We start from the raw sequence: 22,079 nt of genomic DNA, 5'->3' as shown, positions 1-22,079 counted from the left end.
AATCATATCGTGCCTGTTATTTGCAATTGTTAAATCTTTTCTCCAATTTTCAGCTATTATTGCTGGAATAGAGGCATATAGTTCTGAAATAGCTCACTACATCTTTTGTTTGTGTCCTGTCTTTAGAATATCAGCTCTGACAGTAACCAAAGTATGGCAAATACCAAATATCGCTCAACAATTTTCTTGTTCCCAGTATGGGCTAATAAGTCACAAGTAACATTAGCGCCATAAAAGTACCACAGCTAAAACATATCCAACAAGATAGAATCTAATTACCTCTCCCTCACCTTCAGCATTATCATGGCTGAACCTCCTGCTATGAACATTGAGTGTTCCATTAAACAAAAGCTAAACTTAACCTACCTGAAGGTTAATTTTTCTAAGTACCTGGTTCCAGATGACTGGACAATTTCTTGCTACACATAGCCAAACAAGCTGAATAATTCATCATCTGAACAAAGCAAGAAATATAGATGTGAAACCAGTTGTAGGTTCTGGGTCAGGTTGCAACCATCTTTTATGTAGAAGCCAATATGTGATATAGTGAACTTAGATTGAATCAAAAAGTCCTGAGTTCAAATGCTATAAGCCTTCCTTTGCACATTTTAACTTGCTGTTGGAAGAAAAACATTTATTTTAAACCAGGGATTGCCTTTTGCACTATAAACATGATTTGTCATTGGGCAGATTGACAATACATGTGGAATTAGTACTGCTATCTAGTCCATGTGAGAGGGGTCCTATCGTTCAGTCTATCTTTGCGGCAACATGAGTCAACTTTCTCAAAAATAAAACTTTCAGACTATTTACAAAAACAACTTACACCATTGTATCTAAAGCAGACCAAGTTTATACTAAGTATTTGGGAAATTGAGGATTAATATGACACAGTATATGAGATATTTTTCAAGAATTTGCTCAAAACATCACAAAATAGATCAAGAACTCCATACAAGGCTCATGGACCTTATTCTTCTTGGCTCCTTTATTTCCCGTCTGTTTCCTCCTTTGTTTGATAAAGAAGTGGAGCGTGTTGACTTGTTTGCATTTATGCAAGTGTTGCAGATCTGCTTTGAACAGTAAGAATATTATTTGAGGTAACTCTATTGCCTTAACACAGTTTTGTAGTCAGAGACAGCAAATTCTTCCCAAGTGTGGCTTTGACAGAGCGTTTACAAATGAAGGTGATTAATTTCTGTTGAAAGCAAAATGTTAATGTGAAAGCTATTTCTATTACTCGAAATGTTCTTCTTCGTTGCTGTTTGATTCAAGCCCCAACTGTTCACATTGCTTAATAATTAACCTGTTGGAATTTTCAGTTATTAATTCTGACTGTTAAGCCAAGAGTCTCTGACATTCATTCATGGTATTACTTTTTTTTACGCATTTCAACAGTTCATGTCCTGAATCCAAATGTTTATTTAAGCTGTACATTTATAAATGGCTACTAACACTGGCTTCCAAATAATCAGGAACACGGTTAACTTTGCAGCATTGATTCATTATGTCATCTGCATCTATTTTATGTTCTTTTAAACCATGGGTCACAGATTTGAGATGCCTCAAAAAATAAAGCATTAACTAATCCTATTCCTGTCTGCCTGCCTGCCAGAGCTGCTCATTATTCCAGAAGTATCATGTAATGCAAAGGTAGCCCCCAACTATATCCTGTAGGAAACTGACAATTAGACTACTGACCCTCACTTTCAACATTAGGTGTCAGGACCCCATGGACATATTTGTCATTAAATAGGAGATCCATTTACCTCCCTCTCTCGGTTCCTTTCCTTTCCTTCCCTTAGCCCATTGGGCCAAGCTTTCTCCAACATTCCTCACTGTAACGCTGAACTTCATCTACCCCTAATTTCTGACTTATTGCCCCATCATACACTGTATGTGACACACGTCTTATTGATAGTTTATGGGGAATAAGGTACAGTAGTCACCCCCCCACCCCCAACCGACCACAGGGGATACATTCCAAGACTACCTGCAGAAGCCCAAAACCATGGATAGCGGTGAACCTATTCATTTAAATGGGAAACGTACCTTCCCAGCAGCCTCCTGGTTCCAGGTTCTGGAATGTCCCCTATAACATGTTCAGGCCGGGGTAAACCACGGGTAACTGGAACTGTGGAAACTGGACCTGTGGATACAGGGATCGCCCTGTATGTCAAACTTAAATAGATTAAACTAACACTATGAAGTTCAAAGGAACAAAAAGGAAAATGGGAAAGAATGAGAGAATGTGAGAACAGAGTGGCTGTTAACATGAAAGAGACTCCAGAAATCTTGTTAAGGCATTTAGTAAAGGTGTTGTTGGAGAAGGGAGCTGATTAGGGGACAATGAGGGATCCCTGCAAGGAAGCAGAGGAAATGCTGAGGTTCTGAACTTAATATCTGTCTTTGCCAAGGAAGGTATTGCTGATGTCATAGTAGAGGAGAAAGCAGTTTAGGTACTGGAAGAGTAAAAAGTTGATACAGAGAAGATATGAAAAGGGCTAGCTGCACTTATGTTTGAGATTTCACAAGTACTGGTTGGGGTGCACCCAAGGAATACTAAAGGATCAAGAATGGAAATTGCATAGACACTAGCCAAAATTATCCCATCTGCATTAGATACAACAGTGGTGTCAGAAGACTGAAGAAATGCAAATGTTTTACCCTTGAACAAGAGCAAGTAAAACGATAAGCTGAGCAAAAACAAGCCAGGCAGTTGATCTTGGTAAGTTTAAAAAAATTTGTAGGAATGATAAACTGGGAGAAAATTAAGAGTCTGGATTAATTAAGGAAAACAAGCAAGTAGTTGTTAAAAACAAATTGTTTAATACACCTATTAGTTTATTTGGGTGGGAGAAGGGAAGTGTTGACAATGTCATGTGGAAAAAAAATCATGGGCTGTAGTGCTTTCTCCTCTGTTGATATTATGTAACCAGATTCACTTCTTTGAATCTGGCCCTGTATGTCAAAAAAATTCTCTTCAACTCTTGAGTTTTGCTTGTTTATAGTTTGTGGAAGCTACTTAATTTTTCACTAACTATTGGGTCATGTGATTCCTCATAGATTTTGCTTCACTCCTCTCTTTGTTCTAATTGCTTTGATGAGGGTGGAGGTCAGTGTTCCTGCCAAGCTGCACAGTTGTTGGATGGTTCCATGCATGTTGATCACTATGCTGACACATTAGCTTCTGCTTTCAAAAGGCACTGTTGCACACACCTCAGAGGTTTACACAGCTGGATAAAACTGTTGGCTGTGCTCTGGCCCTTCAAGTCACAGACCACACTGGGTAGCACCATGGAAATGTCTGTTTCTCCAATTTTGACCATCTGAAATCACCATTGGCAGCCATACTTTCAGGTGACAAGGCCTCAAGTTTTGGAATTCTTTCCTAAGCCCCTATTCTTCACTGTCCTCCTTTGAAGCAGACCTTAAAACCTACCTCTTTGACTGAGCTGCTCTCTTTGGATGTAATATCTTCATCTGAGTGTCAAGTTCCATTTGAGAGCTATCTCGTGAAGCAGCTTTAGTATATTCACCTGCTTGGTACCTCCCCAAGCTACGCATTCTTTTATTTTCTTTTGCTTGAGAGCTGCTGTTTGCTTTTAGACAGAATGTAAATTTTTGTCCTCGTGGGATTGTGTTCAAGTAATGACTGAAATAACTGAGTGGCGAAAATAGCCTACTCAGCAACTTCAGTAGCACAAATTCGAGCCAGCAATAGAGTCCTGAAATACAGCTCTTACAAGAGTCCTTTTATACATAGTTCTTACGTATATTAAAATTCCATTACTATGGTGTTATATTGTTTTATCTATAGTATACAAATGTTTGAGGGACTTCTGTTCTGGGAGACAGGAGTTGGGTTAAAACGTGCTAAGTGCTGGCTGCTACTCCTGATAGGATTAAATGTGTCTGTCTGGTCTGCTTGTATAATTAAGAGGTGTTAGTCTTTTTGTCTTTTAAGTTAGTAAAGGTTAATAAAATATAGTAGGCCTATATGCTCTAAATAAGTTAGAAATTGTACCTGTGCTTAATAAAAGAATAAAGGATATTAAACTGATTACTGCAGCTGTCTTGAGAGATTTGTTTACTATTTGTTGGTATGAGTTTCATTCCTTCGTGCAATTTCATTAAAGCACTGTTTTGACTGTTAGTTTCTTAAAGGGATAATGGCCCAGTTGAAAGGTATTTATCAAATATGTATTAAATGGTGAAAATGTTTGGTGTTCTGTAATCTGTTCAAGTCTGAGAGATGGTTGGTAAGGGCTTAATATTATTATCTTTCCATAGCTTTGGGTAGATCATGGAGACGTGATGGTGGGGAAGGTATTGTTCTGAATCGTATAGTAGTCTATGATATTTATTCACGGAAAATAGGCTTAAACACTGCTTGTAGCAAGGGCTGGTAAGAATTCAAGGTGTGAAAAAGCAGTAATGATTGAAAGGATTGTTTTAGTTTGGTCTATCTTGTAATAGTAAAATGTACTACAGAACCGCAGTCTTATGGATGAATGAATGAAAGTGTTACAGTGAATAACTGGTTAGTAAAGGGTTATGAATGAGTGAGCATTTATTAATGTTCATTAAAGAATAAAGCGAGCTGGTGAGTGAATTAATAAAGATAACCCATAACAAAATACCTCACATCCTTCTACCTCTAAAATATCAATAAACAGCGTTAGGCTTTCAGTCTATCAGGTAGGTAAAATCAAGGACTGCAGATGCTGGAAACCAGAGTCTAGATTAGAGCGGTGCTGGAAAAGCATGGCAGGTCAGGCAGCATCCGAGGAGCAGGAAAATCGACGTTTTGGGCAAAAGCCCTTCATCAGGAATAGAGGCAGAGTATCTGCAGAGTGGAGAGATAAATGAGAGGGGGGTAGGGATGGGGAAAAAGTAGCATAGAGTACAATAGGTGAATGGGGGTGGGGATGAAGGTGATAGGTCAGAGAGGAGGGTGGAATGGATAGGTGGAAAGGAAGATAGGCAGGGAGGACAGGTCATGGGGATAGTGCTGAGCTGGAAGGTTGGAGCTGGGGTGAGGTGGGGGAAGGGGAAATGAGGAAACTGGTGAAGTCCACATTGATGCCGTGGGGTTGAAGTGTTTCAGTCTATCAACATCAGGTACTTATAGTGAATTAAAAAAACAAGTCAGAAAAATTATATTCATGATCAGGGGATTGCCAGGTGTTGAACACAAGCTGCTGTTGTAGAGTTGAAAGTGTGTATTGTGCCTTTAAGAGAGAATGAAAGTTAAAAAGCTGGCAAGCACCTGTCACGTGACTGAGTGCAGGCACAAAATGTGCTTGATAATTTAAAGATGTGACATTTGAGATGTGGCTCAGGTCATGAGTTATTTTCACAGCCACTCGAATTCAACCAATGAGTTTAAATTGCGCCCCAAGATACTGAAATCCAATTGAATTTGAATTTTACTGTTTTGACAACATCAAACCAACAGCTGCTGTTCAAACCCATTCTCTCTGAAAAGTACCTTTTCATATGAAAACTCTTTGCAGCAAAACACCAAAGACGACCCAGGGAAAATCTAGAGGAAGATCAGCTGGTTTTGAAACTTGATTTGCTGTAAATTTAATAGGGGCTTTATCGGATCAGTATATTGTTATACAGTGAGAGGTAAATAAATTATTATGACAAAGGAGGCTTACAGTGTAGATAGTTGTTGTTTAATGTTCTCTTTTGGAGTTAAAGAATAAATTGTTATTTTTTCTTTTAAATAGTGGAATTTGGGTAATTCTTTGTCTCTTTCTTTAACAGATTACGATGTGAGGTAGGCTTTTCTGTCTGGTTTAAATTAGCAGAATGGTTTACTCACGTCAACGCTGCTGACCAAAATCTTTTTACCATCTGTAGAAGAAACATTCTTCTGATCCTTCATTGTGTACACTTCTTTATGTTGCTGCAGTGCTTGCAGACGAAAGCTTCACCAAGTGCATACCACTCTTCTTTCTTTCATATCTTCTTTAAAAACAGTTGTTGCGTTAATTTGGAAAGTACTATCAGAACTCAATTCATAAGTTGTATCCTGTTTTTCACCTCCTTATAATATAGTGGTCACAATATGCAGGTGAAAAGTTCTTGTATTGTGCAGTTTCATATCAAGGTGGGCGGCATGGTGGCTCAGTGGTTAGCACTGCTGCCACACAACACCAGAGTCCCAGGTTCGACTCCAGCCTCTGGCGACTGCCTGCGTGGAGTTTGCACATTCTTCCCATGTCTGCATGGGTTTCCTCCGGGTGCTCCGGTTTCCTCCCACAGTCCAAAGATGTGCAGGTTAGGTAAATTAGCCATGCTAAATTGCCCATACTGTTAGGTACATTAGTCAGAGGGAAATGGGTCTGGGTTGGTTGCTCTTTGGAGGGTCGGTGTGGATTTGTTGGGCCAAAGAGCCTGTTTCCGCACTGTAGGAAATCTAAATCTAAAGATTAAAATTGATTTGTGTCTGCGCTGTTTACTGTTTTCTTCTCTAATATACTTCCGACTGTGGTCTGTTGCAATATATTAGGCTGCAGCTGTAGCCTGAAATTTGTTATATGCTGGGAAGCAGTTATCTTAGTTGCCACAAGTAATTTATGTGAAGCCTTGAGGTATTAGAAGAGAAGAAATCATTCGTTCACATATACTTTCAATAGGCAGTATCTTGCAAATTGAACAGTTGCAAGTAGTTCATCCAAAGGTTACTATTCTAAATAAGTATAATAATGGCTTGTTTGCATTTGAGTTGCTGAAATAATTGTACACCGTTTTTAAAAATATTAACATTTTTTTCTTTTATTCTCTAGTTATGCTTCGCCTTAACGCTATGTGCAGTCTTTTGGGTAGGTAGCATATATGTTAACCCTTTGTTAAGTATGAAATCTATTGTTAATTAGCATTCTGAATAAAACTTTGTGATGGACCTCCATTGAGCTGTGCGGGTCAAAAGATCCCTCTTTAATGCAACCTTGGATTGTGCTACGTTTGCTGACTTCAGCTAGGATGATGCATGTTGGTTGAATGCTCCTTGGGTAAGATTGGTCACAGTCTAACTTCATGATCCTCTCTCTCATGAAAATTGCTGGAAAGTAAATATGAATAGGAACAGGCTTTCCGGAGTTAATTCGTCAAGCTTCCAAATGAGAAACAAAACTTTCTGTGAGGAGTACCATGTACGTGGAACTGAAGCCCTGGAAAATTTGGAGTGCGTACTTGTAACTTATTTCCAGATTTGATATTGCTGTAACAGTACACTGACCACTTATTTATTTTTTGGTAATCAAGGTGGGGCCTTTTCATTTGTGGCATTGTCTGCATTGTTAATAAATCTTACATATCAAACATAAAGAATGCAACAGTAGGCTACTCTCAAGCAAGCACATCAGTACAGTTTGATCATGGTTCACCTGCATCTTAACCCATCTTCATGTCATCCATGATTGCTCTGTTCAAAGGTAAAGGCAGGTTCTTGGCTCATAGTTATCTGAGCTGTTTTGTTTTCTTGGCAGCTTTTGCAAATGGGTGGGTTGCCTTGTTGTTCTCATAAGATGATGAGGACATCCCAAATCTAACTCAGTCAGGACAGGAAGTGAACCTCTTTTTGATGGCATTAATCTGAACCACACCTTAGCCTCGGGACCAACTGAGCTAACCAGCCTACTTAACACCAAGTACTCATACAGCATTTGGCATTCTCTATTTATAAATTTTATATTGACCAAAATTTCAATTGAATTTTCAATCAGTAAGTGGTTGGGGGAGTTTGTTCCAGATTTTTACTATCTTGAGTTAAGGGCTTTTTGGTATTTCTCCTTAGTTGCTTAACTCCAGTTTTACAGAAATGCTCTTTTTGAGACTGCTCCTTACAGTGTTGTATCTAATTTTGATGTGGAGGTGCTGTATTGGAGTGGACAAAATTTAACAATCACAAAACATCAGGTTATAGTCCAACAGGTGACTAGCTACCTGACTAAGAAGCAACGCTTTGTAAGCTTGCATTTCCATATAAACCTGTTGGACTCTAGCCTGTTGTTGTGATATTTAATTTTAACAAAGATTGTTTATATCTGTATTGATGAAATTCAGAAAATACACATCATTGTTTAGATTTGCTTAATATAATTAGTGTGACTAATATTAGGAATCGGCAAAGTTAAATAATGCTGTTGGAATGTGTGTTAGCAAATATGTGTGGAGCACAGTGTACTACTTGGCATTGGTTGATTAGAACACAAGATCACAGCAGTTAGTTGGTATTGCCGATTAGTCTGGTTTACTTTTTAGATCACTTATTTTGTCTGGTTTTATTCCATTTTTATATGTTATTATTCTGTAACATGAATGTCGTACTTCATGATTTTCACAACTTTTAATATAAACTACAGTGGAAAATAAAATGTCGGTATACTTTCCTGTTGTGGCCGTCAGCTGATTAATTATATGTTGGATATTATTAATCTGTTGATAAAGACCGGACAATCAAACAGCTTTTCTTTTCTTCCAGTGGCACAAAAAAGGACTAGCCCTTATCTTCTGTATATTGCAGTTCCTGGCAATAACTTGGTAGGTAAGACCCATCACAGGAAAAAAAAATGAGAACAAATGTGGTCCTGTATTTACCTCTGCTATCACTTGATTATTGTTACTGTTAAGGTTGTAATCTTCATTTTAGCATAGTCACACATTAGAAAACTACAAACTTTCAAATGTGTGCCTTTTAAACCCAGGTGGCTTGTTTCTTTATTCAATTTGTACTAACCAAACGTTACATTGTTTTTAGCCATTTTAAGTTTTATAGGTATGCTTGATTTCAGTATTTCAGATGAGTTATTTGGGTGCAACCAAGATCCGTCATTCCAGAAATTATTTCTACTTAGCATACAAATTTCAAAGCCTGCTCACAAAACAAGCAAATTACTTCTGCTTCCATCAGATTCTTCTCTTCACAAAGCTACAGAATAACGCTGGACCCTATTTTAGCTTATCTATCGAAGCAGCTCTATTGAACAATAATGAAGGAAGAAAAGGTAGCAGTGTAGTTTTGTTTCCCAGCTAGTTTATAAACTGCAATGTACTCTTTGCAATAGAAAATAAAAATTCAAGTTTTATGTTAAGCTAAATTTTAGTTCCCTTTTAACAGTTTTTATTGTATGTTTTATCTTGCCAACTATTGAACTCTAATTTAACCCAGAAGACACAAGCAATGACAACATATTGCATTTTTATTGTGCCTTTTAATAAACTCACCAAACCTCCTCCTCCTACAGCACCTTCCAAACCTGTGATCTGCAAGGACTGCAGATGCTTAGGATCGCCACAATCTCAGAATTTCCCTAGAAGCTGTACATCTTCCTGATTTGGAGTGATGTTGCTGTTCTCTCATTGTGCTGGGTCACGATTCTGGACCTCCATCCATAACAATAACAAATTGGGGTCTCCCAATACCCCAAAAACTAAAACGATTCAAGACAACAGTTCACCACCACCTTCTCCACAGTGTTTTGTGATAGGAGATAAATGTTAGCCTGGCCAGTGAATCCAACATCTTATGAACAAATATTTTTTAAAAAGCACTTGGCAGGTAATTTGGAAAAATGTTAAACAGCCTTACAGTTAGCACTTGACCCTGTGGTAGTCAGTTGGTTAGTCCATGCAGTTCTCCCTTGTCCAGTATCATCTGTTGTGAAGGACTATTTCAACAACTGTCCTGACCCAGATTAAAAGTACTCCAGTCTGCGTTAGGAACAGGCTGTAGTGCCACACTGTAGAGTAGGTGGCTGAGAGGTATGGTGGCACAGTGCTATTTCATGTTCTTTTGGAAGCTGTTCCCAGTATAGGTGGAGAGTACTAGAAATTGATCTCACATGCTGTCCCCATAACGGAAGCCAACTTCAACAACATTAAGAGTAGTCTCCACTTCTGGAGATATGTTGCAGGATAAGACACTCAAAGTTCTTAAACCAAACAGGAAGTAGCACATGGTGTGTCGTATTGAATTCTTTAAAATTGTACCCAGTGTATTCTCCCTTCAGGATGCCAATGCCAATAACTACACACTTAGAAGTGACTCTCAATAGAACTTGGAGCTTCTGAGAATATCTAAAGAGAGCAGCAAAGCTCAAAGTCAGAGCAACATATTAACTAAATCTTTTGGATCTATATAAGATGCTGCCTCTACTACACTCAGGACCTCAGTCCTTGACCTATCAGAGTCTGCAACAGACTCATCGTGTTAACATTCAATTGAGTACAGCAATGTGCATGAGTAGCAGATTCCAGTTATGTTGTACTTTGCATTCCGTTGAGGCTCAAAATATCTGTGAACTCTGCCAGACTAGAAGAATAGATTATCACAGGCATATCTTGCTGACATTCAATTGAATGCAATAATGTGTATCAGTGCTCGAATCTTCCACTCAACATCTCTCCCCTGGCTTCCTGTCCTCTCAAAAATCTATTGAGTGACAAATCTCACAAACTGATTGAAACCATTCATCTTGATCTTCAACTACTGTGACACAAAGCTGGTTGGGAGCCTGAGCTGGGAGGAGGATACAGAGGTGTTGCTGTTTGATTTGGACAGCTCAGTAAGTTGGCAAATGCAGTGTAATATGAATAAATGTGTGGTTATCCACTTTGGTAGCCAAAACAGGAAGCCAGGTTATTATTTGAATGGCTGTAAATTTAGAGAGGGGAACGTTCAATGAGACTTGGGTGTCTTTGTGCATCACTCATTGAATGTAAGCACGTAGGTGCAGCAGGCACTAAAGAAGGCAAACTGTTGGCCTTCATAGTGAAAGGATTTGGGTACAGGCACAAGAAGGATATCATAGTGCATCGATGAGGCCACATTTGAAATATTGTGTGCAGTTTTAGTCTCCTTTTCTGAGGAAGGATGCTCTTGCTATAGAGGGAGTGCAAGCAAAGGTTTACCAAACTGATGCCAAACATATGAGGAGAGTTTGAGTTGGTTAGGTTTGTATTCTTTGGAGTTCAGAAGAATGGGTGGGGACGGTAAGTTTTATAGAAATGTTTGCAAAAAGGTAAATCTTAAAGAAACCTCTAACAGGAGTACACAGGTTAGATGCAGGAAGGATGTTCTTGATGGTTGGGGGGGCTGGTGGGGGGCGTGGAGAGGCAGGAGTCTAGAACCTGGAGTCATGGTTTAAGGATAAGGAATACACCTTTTAGGACTGAGATGAGAAATTTCTTCACATAGAGTGATGAGCCTCTGGAATGCATTATTGCAAAGTGGTTGAGGCCAAACATTGTGTTTTTAAAGAAGTAGCTAAAGGGATCAAGGGATATTGAAGGGTTTGGGATTAGGGTATTTAGCTTGATGATTAGCCATGATCATAATGAATGGCAGAGCAGGCTCAGGGGGTCAACTGGCCTGCTCCTCCTCCTACCTTCTATGTGTCTATGACCTGTTCAATCCACCTACTGCCCATTATATGATCAGACCTCCTTGGAATGCAGGAATGGGAATCACAGAAGTTGCTAGCAAGGTCCTTGTAAGAAATCCCATCTGTCAATTGTAGGCTTTGAACTACAGTCATTCCTCCGTATCCGTGAGGTTTATGAGAACCCCTGTGACCAATGAAATTTGCAAGTGCAGAGCTTGTTTCAAAATAAGTCTAAAAATTGCCAATACAAGTTTTGCCCATGGATATTGATTTCTGTTGTTGTTTTTTTGGCGCAGATAGGCCAAATTTTGATTTCCCGGATACTGAGGATTCGCTGTATCAGGGTGACAGTAGTCTTTGAAAACAGTTTCAGAACAAGTTGAAGGCCCTATGCAGCCAACCCCTGTTACATGTCTGTGGAAAGACACAATATTGCATTTTACCAGGGAAATGTACAGAGTAAGTGGTAAATTAACCACATTGATCAACAAATAAGGAGGATACTGCTGGGTATAGGTTTTTCATTTGCTAAATAAAGTAAATTGACATAGTATTAAAAGATTCAGTTAGATAGCCCCTTCATGTTTTAAACTTGAGTTTTTTGTCTCTGCATCCATTGTTAACAGAATTTCTTTACCACTAATGACTACACACAGCCTGATAAGCAGTGTCCACCTTGTTTTTCTTTTGCTACAATGCAACGTAAGTCATTGTAATGCTTTAAAGACTGTTGTGGCAACCACCTGTAACAGTACCATTGCAAAAGCTGGAGCCACCAGAAAGAGGAGCATGTTATAAGATTTCGCAAGCAGATAATCATTCTAATCTTTTAACAGGACGAATGCCTGTGACAAGAGTCTTGCTGCATAACAATGGTTTGGTGATAAAGTGAACTTGCATTTGATTTGAACTGATATCGTTGGCAGTACACTGCATCCATAAGTATTGCTGCACCAACAGATTAATTTCACAATTATTTACTTTAAAAGGAAATTGAGAAACAGCAAAAAATTAATGTTTACTATTAAGGTAGAGAACATGGACTAGTTAAGTGTCATCTAATATTTTGAATGCAAAGGCAGTGTTACTAACTAAGTAGAAGTTAAAATATATAACAGAAATAGGACATTACATGTTTTTGTATTCCATGTCTCTCAGTCACTTGTAACAACCATTAATTTATCTACTTTGCAGTTTGCTAACCAAGCCTGCAAAATACTGAACAAAAGTAATCAGTTGCATGATTAAAATACCTCAAAGTTATGGAAGAGCATATATGAATATAATTCTGTCCTTTTTTTTGCTGTTCCAATATCATAGCACTTTTGTGTTGTCCCTATATCATTTGTTGTATTTTGTTGACAAATTTCATCTATTATTTCTTTGTTAACTTAATTGATTTTATCCAATCATTATTTTCTGGTATGCCTCTTCTCGCTACTGCAGTTATTAGAGTCCTAGAAATGTATGGAAACAGATCCTTCAGTCCAACTCATCCATGCCAACCAGATATCCTAACCCAATCTAGTCCCACCTGCCAGCACCCAGCCCATATCCCTCCAAACCCTTCCTATTCATATTCCCATCCAAATGCCTTTTAAATGCTGCAATTGTACCAGCCTCCACCACTTCCTTTGGCAGCTCATTCCATAAATGTACCACCCACTTTGTAAAAAGGTTGCCCCTTCGGTCTCTTTTATATCTTTCTTCTCTCACCGTAAACCTATGCCCTCTAGTTCTGGACTTCCCCACCCTAGGGAAGAAACTTCATCTATTTATCCTATCTATGCCCCTCATGATTTTATAAGCCTCTATAAGGTCACCCCTCAGCCGCCGATGCTCCAGGGAAAACAGCCCTAGCCTATTCAACCTTTCCCTATAGCTCAAATCCTTCAACTCTGGCAACATCCTTGGCAATCTTTTCTGAACCCTTTCAGGTTTCACAACATCTTTCTGATAGGAAGGAGACCAGAATTGCATGCAATATTCCAACAGTGGCCTAACCAATGTCCTGTACAGCCGCAACATGACCTTCCAACTCCTGTACTCAATACTCTGACCAATAAAGGAAAGCATACCAAATGCCGCCTTCACTATCCTATCTACCTGTGACTCCACTTTCAAGGAGCAGTGAACCTGTACTCCAAGGTCTCTTTGTTCAGCAACACTCCATAGGGACCTTACCATTAAGTGTATAAGTCCTGCTAAGATTTGCTTTCCCTAAATGCACCTCACATTTATCTAAATTAACTTCCATCTGCCACTGCCATTGGCCTATTTCATCAAGATCCTGCTGTAATCTGAGGTAACCTTCTTCGCTGTCCACTTCACCTCCAGTTTTGGTGTCATCTGCAAACTTACTAACTATACCTCTTGTACTTACATTCAAATCATTTATATAAATGATGAAAAGTAGTGGACCCAGCATTGATCCTTGTGGCACTCCACTGGTCACAGGCCTCCAGTCTGAAAAACAACCCTTCACCAGTATCCTCTTTCTTCTACTTTGAGCCAGTTCTGTATCCAGATGGCTAGTTCTCCCTGTATTCCATGAGATCTAACTTTGCTAACCAGTCTCCCACGGGGAACCTTGTCGAATGTCTTACTGAAGTTCCACTAACTTGAAACCATCTGCAAATTTCTTTGTTTTCTGAATCCCAAGTCCCTGATGTAAATTGTACAGCATACTGGTCTCCATATTGACCTTGGAACAGTTGTTTCTCCATCCGACACCAATGTCATTACCTTAGCAAACCCCATTGTTGTCCACCCTCTTCTGTTAGCTGTGTCACAAATCACAAAGGCCATTCACTCAATGGTGCCTGCATTGGTTCCAGCACAGATTTATTCTTAGTTGTTCTCCCTATATCTGCATGGATTTTCTCCCACAGTCTAAAAATGTGCAAGTTAAGTGAATTGGCCACGCTAAATTGTTCCATAGTGTGAAGGGATGTATAGCCTCAGTGGAATAGCCATGGTAAGTATGGGGCTTTGGGGGTAGAGTAGGGTGCTGGGTCTTGGTGGGATACACATCAGGGTGGACTCAGACTTTATGGGCCAAAATCTTTCTACACTGTAGGGATTCTATGATTCTTATGTCCTTATTCTACTAGTATCTTTTTCATGTGGAACTTTTGTCAAATGTCTTTTAAATGCCCGAATAGCATGATGAACTTGAGCCATTGTCCCATGTTTATTAGCAATTTACCATCATATAGTAACGTAAATTTCAAACTGTTTTGATGCTAATATCTTTTACAAAGCAAACTTTAAAGGCTTAAGGATGTCAGTAGAAAATAAATCTTAGCATATTTTGGTGTATTCTGAGGCATTACCAAAATTAATTTGCACTGTTGTGAGAACCGTGGTTGTCGATTTGATAGTTTTATATTAAGCTGTTAGCTGAACATTTTTAGAATGATACAAACTGGTTGATAGGGTCATGTGGCACTGTGAAAGTGTCCTTCTCTCTGAGCCAGGACTCTGGGTTCAAGTGCCTCCTGTCTTGCAGTTACGTCATAACACACTTGAACAGGTTAATTAAACTTAACTGGTTGACGTGCCTGAAACAATTCCATACTATGACCTGGTTATTCAACTGTTTCACTAACCTATTGTTCTTTAATGAGGAATTTTCTTTTCCCTTTTGTCATCTAGTAAGTCACCATTCTTTACACAGGGTATTAAGTGATATGTTGCAATGCATCATAGAGTGCAAGTGCAGACAAAATCAAAGAGTATAGATCTAGTTGAATTCCTTCCATAGTTATTTTATTGTGGTTAATGAAGCCAGATATCATGGAGGTGCACATTTTTAATGAGTTAATACAAAATTACTCTTAAACAAAACATACCATAGTCGCAATAGTGCATTTCCTTTGCAAACCAAATTTACAGAACTATTCTGAAGCATTAAGCCTTAATGAGGCATAGTGGATATTTTCTCCAGTGGTTAATTTTTGTTTGACTTTTCCTGCAATGGAGATATTGTTCATCAAGATGCTGCAACCTTTCCTACTTTGTGACAACCTAATGTGGATTTTATTCAAACCTTGATGAGATTTATAACTTTCTCCAATTTATTTTTCAGGTATAGTCTGTCATACATTCCCTATGCAAGGTGAGATTTTGGAAAAAAAGCCATTCTATGTTAGATATACAAGTATGCGCCTGAAAACAGTTTACTCAGAATGTGCTTTTTTTATTGTAGCATTTGATTTTAAGAAAGTAAGAAATAAGAGTAGGCATACAACACCTTGAGCTTACAAAGGCATTTATTAGGATCTTGTGTGACTTTCTATATCAACTCCATAAGTCCCAATCCCTATACTCCTCAACTTAGTTTTGGGTTCTTTGGTATCCAAGCATCTTAATTTTGAATGTACTCAACAAGTGAACATCCATATCCTTGACTGTAGAGAATTCCAAAGACACTCAGCCCTTTGAATAAAAAATTTTCTCATTATCTGAATCCTAAACAGGCAATACCTTCTCCTGGGTTCCTAGTCTAAATTCTCTATCCCAGGAAATCAGTTCCTGTAAGTCGTGTGGTACAAACTAGTGTCCTTGTTTTTGAAATGGCTTTGTACAATCAAGTTAATGGGTACAATACTATCATGCACAAAAATTGCATTTATTGAAGGAGGGGAAAAGAATATAAATTATGTTACCACATTGTGCTTCTGGGATGTGAGTTTGTAATTAGGAAGTCTCCTCTGTATGCTCCTCTAAACATCTTCATGCAAATCAGCAAACTGCAGATAGGCATATCCTTATGTGAGAAAGGAAAATATCTCACTGCACATGCAAAATTCAAATTATCATGAGCTGATCTTGGTTTGGGGTCAAACTTTTTATATCCTGGTGTGCTTTTTTCATTAGTTATGTTAGAACATTTTACTTTTATACAGACAAAGCTGCAAATTATTCCCTATAAATCGTCGAAACAGAGTGTCCTGGTAGAAGTGTCATCACCCACCGGGACAGAACAGCTTTCTATGCTTCGGGTATTTTACCATCCTTCTGGCTATTTACATTGAGTGCTCAGGCTGGGTTAGCATATTCCACCACACTGAAAATGAGGTCAGAATCTACCTCTGTTTTGAAAAGTCACTCTTCTCAGAGGAAAGATGATATCTAGCTGACTAAACTTTTCAGATAAAAAGTTGATATAGAATTCCTGTTCTGAACTCGTCATTTTTTTATCATTTATAATACTGAAGTATTTTAATAATGGATTCTACTATTATTGCTGCTGAATGAATTTATATATAACTGCAAAAACTGAAAAAAAGCACACATTCCTTTATCTAAGTTAATGTCACAGATTATACAATGGTTAAAAACTTAATCTGGGGAGACAGTTTTGGGGAACAAGGAAATGGCAGAGGAGTACACAGTTATTTTGTGTCAGACTTTCTGGTGAAAGCTACTTCAAGTATTCCATAGGTACTAAATAAAGAATTAAGTACTATCATCCTCACTAAAGAGGTAGCTACAGAGACTGGATGCATGAGTTGAAATCTTCCAAAAACCGTTGGATTGGCAAACTGTCAAAAGGGAGGGAGGGAAAAAGTTGGCAACTGTAGTCTGCTTAGCCTAACATCTATTGTTGTAAATGTACTGGGATCAATTGAGAAAGTAACAGCAGCATGCTTGGGAAACCATAATATAATCAAGCAGAGTCAGCATGGCTTCATGAAAGGGAAATCATGCTGAATAATTTGTTAGAATTTTTCAAGGAAATCTCAGCCAGAGTGGATAGATATATTGTATTTAGACCTTCCAAAAGGTGTTCGACATGACACCTCATAAAAGGTTAGGTCATAAGTACCAACTGTTTTGGAGATAGTATGTAGGAATGCATAGCGCATTGGAAAATAGATTCGATTAGATTAGATTAAATTAGATTACTTAGTGTGAAAACATGTCCTTCGGCCCAACAAGTCTACACCGACCCTCTGAAGAGCAACCCACCCAGACCCATCCCCCTACATTTATCCCTTCACCTAACACTACAGGCAATCTAGCATGGCCAATTCACCTAACCCGCACATTTTTGGACTGTGGGAGGAAACCGGAGCACCTGGAGGAAACCCACGCAAAACGGGGAGAATGTGCAAACTCCACACAGATAGTTCCCTGAAGCAGGAATTGAACCTGGGTCTCTGGCGCTGTGAGGCAGCAGTGCTAACCACTGTGCCACCATGCTGCCCAAATAGGCTGGAAACAGTGGGAATAAGGATTCTTTTCAAGTTGGCAACCTGTAATCAGTGGGATTTCATGGGGATCAGTGCTGGGACTGCAACTGTTTACAATATATACTAATGACTTGGAGGAAGGAAGTGAATGTACTGTAGCCACATCTGCACATGACCCCAAAATAGGTGGAAAGGCTACTTGAGATGGATACAAACAGTTTACAGAGATATTAATAAGATGTGAATGGGCAAAAAAGTTAGCAAGTGGAGTTTAATGTGGGAAAATGTGAAGTTGTTCATTTTGAAAGAGAGAACAAAAGAATGGAATATTATTTAAATGGACAAAAACTGCAGGAATCTGCAATTCAAAGGGACTTAGTGGTACTTGTGTTTCGAGCACAAAGCTAACAGGCAGGTGCAGCAGGTAATCGGGGAAACTATTGGAATGTTAGCCATTATTTCAAGGGGGTTGGAGTATAAGAGTAACAAAGTCTTAGTGTGACTGTACATTGTATTGGTGAGACCACATCTGGAGTACTGAGAGCAGCTTTGGTCCCTTTTTCAAATAAAATATACTGTTTCATTAGAGGCATGATGTGGAGATACCAGTGTTAGACTGGGGTGGACAAAGTTTAAAAATCATGCAACACCAGGTTATAGTCCAACAGCTTTATTTGTAAGTACAAGCTTTGGGCGCGCTGCTCCTTCATCAGGCAGTTAGTGGGGCAAGATAGGGTACAGAATTTACAAGTAAAAGATCGAAGTGTCTTACAACTGATGTTTCTATTAGACAAACCTAGATGGCTGTTCGGTCTTTACTCACTTAGAATGGGGATGCAGGTTTTGATTGATTAATATGTAAATCCCAGAATTTTTCAAAGTCACAGCCCTAAGATAACTTAAGGTTTTATCAGTGGAATAAAAAAAGTGACAGCTCAGCTCAGACAATATATTAAAGTCTGTCTGTAATTAATCAAAACTTGCACCCCCCTTCTGAATTAAAGACTTAACAGCCTTCTTGGTTTGTCTAATGCATTGCATCAGTTGTATGACACTTTGATTTTTTACTTATAAATTCTGTCTTCTATGTACCTGCCCCACGAACTACCTGACAAAGGAGCAGAGTTGCAAAAGCTTGTACTTTCAGATAAATCTGTTGGACTATAACCTGGTGTTGTGTGATCATTACAGGCCGATCAGAGAAGGTTCACTCGGATGACCCTGGTACGGAGGAATGTTTTACAAGCAAAGGCTAAACAATTTGGGACTCTGCACTGGATTTAGAACATGATTTCATTTAAATATACAGGATTCTTAAGGGGCTTGACAGGATAAATGCTGAGTTGATATTTTCCCTCTCTGAGACCTCCATATAAATGCAAGTTCTTGCTTTCCTAATTCATTTTTGTTATTTTTAAGGGATGCTGTTCTAAAGTGTTGCACTTCCTTAATCGGATAAATCTGGAAGATGGAAAAATAGACCAGAATCGGATATTTCCAGAAGGTTGCTTGTAGCCGGGGGAAGGACTGCCTACTGTACATTTTGTTTCTTGGATGACTCCTAAATACTACTCATTGAATTATTATATAGAAAATGATGTAATATAAATTTGTTTTAAAAATGTCTGTTGCACATGTTACTGATTATATGCTGTTCCAAAGAATCAAGCTTTTGTCCTTAGTTAAGGATTTTTCATCTTTTATATAATTGTTTCATATTTAACATCATTCCATGTGCTTACATTACCTGTGTTTTATTTGCATTGCTGAGCAAATGAATTTTGCTTATGAATTTCAAAGTGGAAAGCTAATAATTGTAAGCAGCATTTATTTAGCAAAAACCGAATCTGTGTGCTACGTTAAAGTGATTATTGCTTATACTATAAAGGGAGCTTGTATATAAAATTGAACCACTCAAATAATAACTCTCTTTAGATAAAAGTTACTGTGTTTTTATTTGCTTAGTACATGTTAATCTCATTTGATGTTTTGCTTTGCATACATTGGTTGCAGCGTTTTTGTATAATTTCTGCACTAAAAGGAAAGTAATTAATGTTGTGGTTCTGTTCGCCGAGCTGGGAATTTGTCTTGCAAACGTTTCGTCCCCTGTCTAGGTGACATCCTCAGTGCTTGGGAGCCTCCTGTGAAGCGCTTCTGTGCTGTTTCCTCCGGCATTTATAGTGGTCTGTCTCTGCCGCTTCCGGTTGTCAGTTCGAGCTGTCCGCTGTAGTGGCCGGTATATTGGGTCCAGGTCGATGTGTTTGTTGATAGTCTGTGGATGAGTGCCGTGCCTCTAGGAATTCCCTGGCTGTTCTCTGGTTGGCTTGCCCTATAATGGTAATGTTGTCCCAGTCGAATTCATGTTGCTTGTCGTCTGTGTGTGTGTGGCTACTAAGGATATCTGGTCAACTGGAAGCGGCAGAGACAGGCCACTATAAATGCTGGAGGAAACAGCACAGAAGCGCTTCACAGGAGGCTCCCAAGCACTGAGGATGTCACCTAGACAGGGGACGACACGTTTGCAAGACAAATTCCCAGCTCGGCGAACAGAACCACAACAACGAGCACCCGAGCTAAAAATCTTCTCCCAAACTTTAAAGTAATTAATGTTATGTACTTTACGATGTCCTTGAAAAACATAGGAACAGGAATAGGCTATGCCACTTCTTGGGCCTATTCCTTTATTTAATTAGGCTATGAATGATCATAGAGATGTACAGCACAGAAACAGACCCTTTGGTCCAACTTGTCCATGCTGACTAGATATCCTAAATTAATCTAGTCCCATTTGGCCCATATCCTTCTAAAAAAACCCTTCCTATTCATATACCCATCCAGATGCCTTTTAAATGTTGTAATTGTACAAGCCTCCTCCACATCCTCTGGCAGCTTATTCCAAACAAGCAGTACCCTCTATGTGAAAAAGTTACCCTTAAGTTCCTTTTAAATTTTGCCCCTCTCACATTGCCATCTAGTTTTGGACTCCCCCATCCTGGGGAAAACACCTTGGCTATTCACCCCATCCATGCCCCTCATGATTTTATAAACCTCTATAAAGTTATCCATGAGCATTATTCAACTGCCTTTGATACCTTTACCTACAGATGTCGTGATATTGGTTATGATAATTTCAATTGATCTGATCATTTTCCATTTTGAAGATAATTGTTTCATGTTTCTACGATCCTTTATGTGAAGCAATGCCACTTGATTTCCTGATTTTAAATAGCATGACAGACATTTTTAAATTATGCCATATTGTTTTGGATTTCCCTGTCAGAGAAAATAGGTTCTCTTCATTGACTCTATTTGAATCCTTTTATAATTGTAAACACATTTTGATTAGAACATCCCTCAGTCATACAAATTTAAGGGAATACTAACTGTGTTTGTGTGACCTGTCACACTTATTTAATACCAACTCCCAAGTATCATTCTGGTGAATCTGCATTCCTGCCAGATCACATATCCAACCTGAAGTGCCGTACCTAAAATTAAAATTAAAAGTCCTCCAAAGAATAAAAACATGCTTTTTATAAAGCAGTTTTATCTATGAATACATCTTATGTGAATGCTTACCACTGGTTTATTCCTTTGTAGGTTTGTGAAGAAAACCATTTCGAGCAATCCTATTTTGAAGTCCATTTAGCAGCTTGTATCGAGTGACTATACTGTCAGTCTGTGGTACAGTTTTGTTGAGTTATGATTGTTGTCTTGCCTCTCCTCCAGCTATTTTGCTTGGCTTTAGCAAATCCTGTGTTATGGATTATTTCTATGTAAAGCCTGTACTTCAGATAAACACACTGAAGAGATCAATTTAAAGACCTTTTATGACAAAAGATTTCTTTTAAAAAAAAAATTATACAAGCAGATCTATTACAAACCCAAATCTGCTTGGCTGACTTACCTGTCATTATACCGAGGAAATATGTTTTCAATCCGTGCAGCTAATTTCCATGAACTTCAGTCGTCTTTAAAAGCCTGAAGTGGAGCTTCTGAAAATCCAAATAAATTACGTGCTCTGAACAACTAAATGCACTAAATTAGTCAATTTTTCGAATTCTTGTCATCTGATCAATCAGTCTATTCTTTCACACTATATATTTGTTGTAATCTTTGCACACTCAAAGACTACAAGGATGTTGCCAGGGTTGGACAGTTTGAGCTTTTGGGAAAAGTTGAATAGACTGGAGCTGCTTTCCCTGGAGCATTGGAGGCTGAGGTGCAACCTTATAGAGATTTATAAAATCATGAGGGGCAAGAATAGGATAAATAGACAAGGTTTTTTCAATGGGGATGCAGAGTCCAGAGCTGGAGGGCATAGGTTTAGGGTGCGAGGGGAAAGCTTTAAAAGGAAACTAAGAGGCAAATTTTTCATGTGTGTGGTGGTGCATGTATGGAATGAGCTGCCAGAGAAAGTGCTGGAAACTGGTACAATTACAACATTTAAAAGGCACCTGGATGACTATGTGAATAC

At 38.7% G+C, this 22,079-nt stretch overlaps 1 protein-coding gene across 1 annotated transcript in view; it reads left to right on the top strand.

Moving 5' to 3' along the window:
- The window catches only part of sft2d1 (SFT2 domain containing 1), a 70,473-nt gene extending 50,915 nt beyond the window's left edge, over window positions 1–19,558 (top strand). The window contains exons 5-8 of the mRNA XM_072581031.1: window positions 6,804–6,839; window positions 8,501–8,559; window positions 15,493–15,522; window positions 19,022–19,558. Coding sequence (XP_072437132.1) covers window positions 6,804–6,839; window positions 8,501–8,559; window positions 15,493–15,522; window positions 19,022–19,061 — 165 coding nt within the window. The 3' untranslated portion in view covers window positions 19,062–19,558. The remainder of the gene's footprint in view (window positions 1–6,803; window positions 6,840–8,500; window positions 8,560–15,492; window positions 15,523–19,021) is intronic.
- Window positions 19,559–22,079: the final 2,521 nt, after the last annotated feature.

Source organism: Chiloscyllium punctatum, chromosome 11 (genome assembly GCF_047496795.1).
Source record: "Chiloscyllium punctatum isolate Juve2018m chromosome 11, sChiPun1.3, whole genome shotgun sequence".
NCBI classification, from domain to species: Eukaryota; Metazoa; Chordata; class Chondrichthyes; order Orectolobiformes; family Hemiscylliidae; genus Chiloscyllium; species Chiloscyllium punctatum.
The sequence above is the reverse complement of the archived record's forward strand: the minus strand, read 5'-3'. Positions and strand labels throughout refer to the sequence as shown.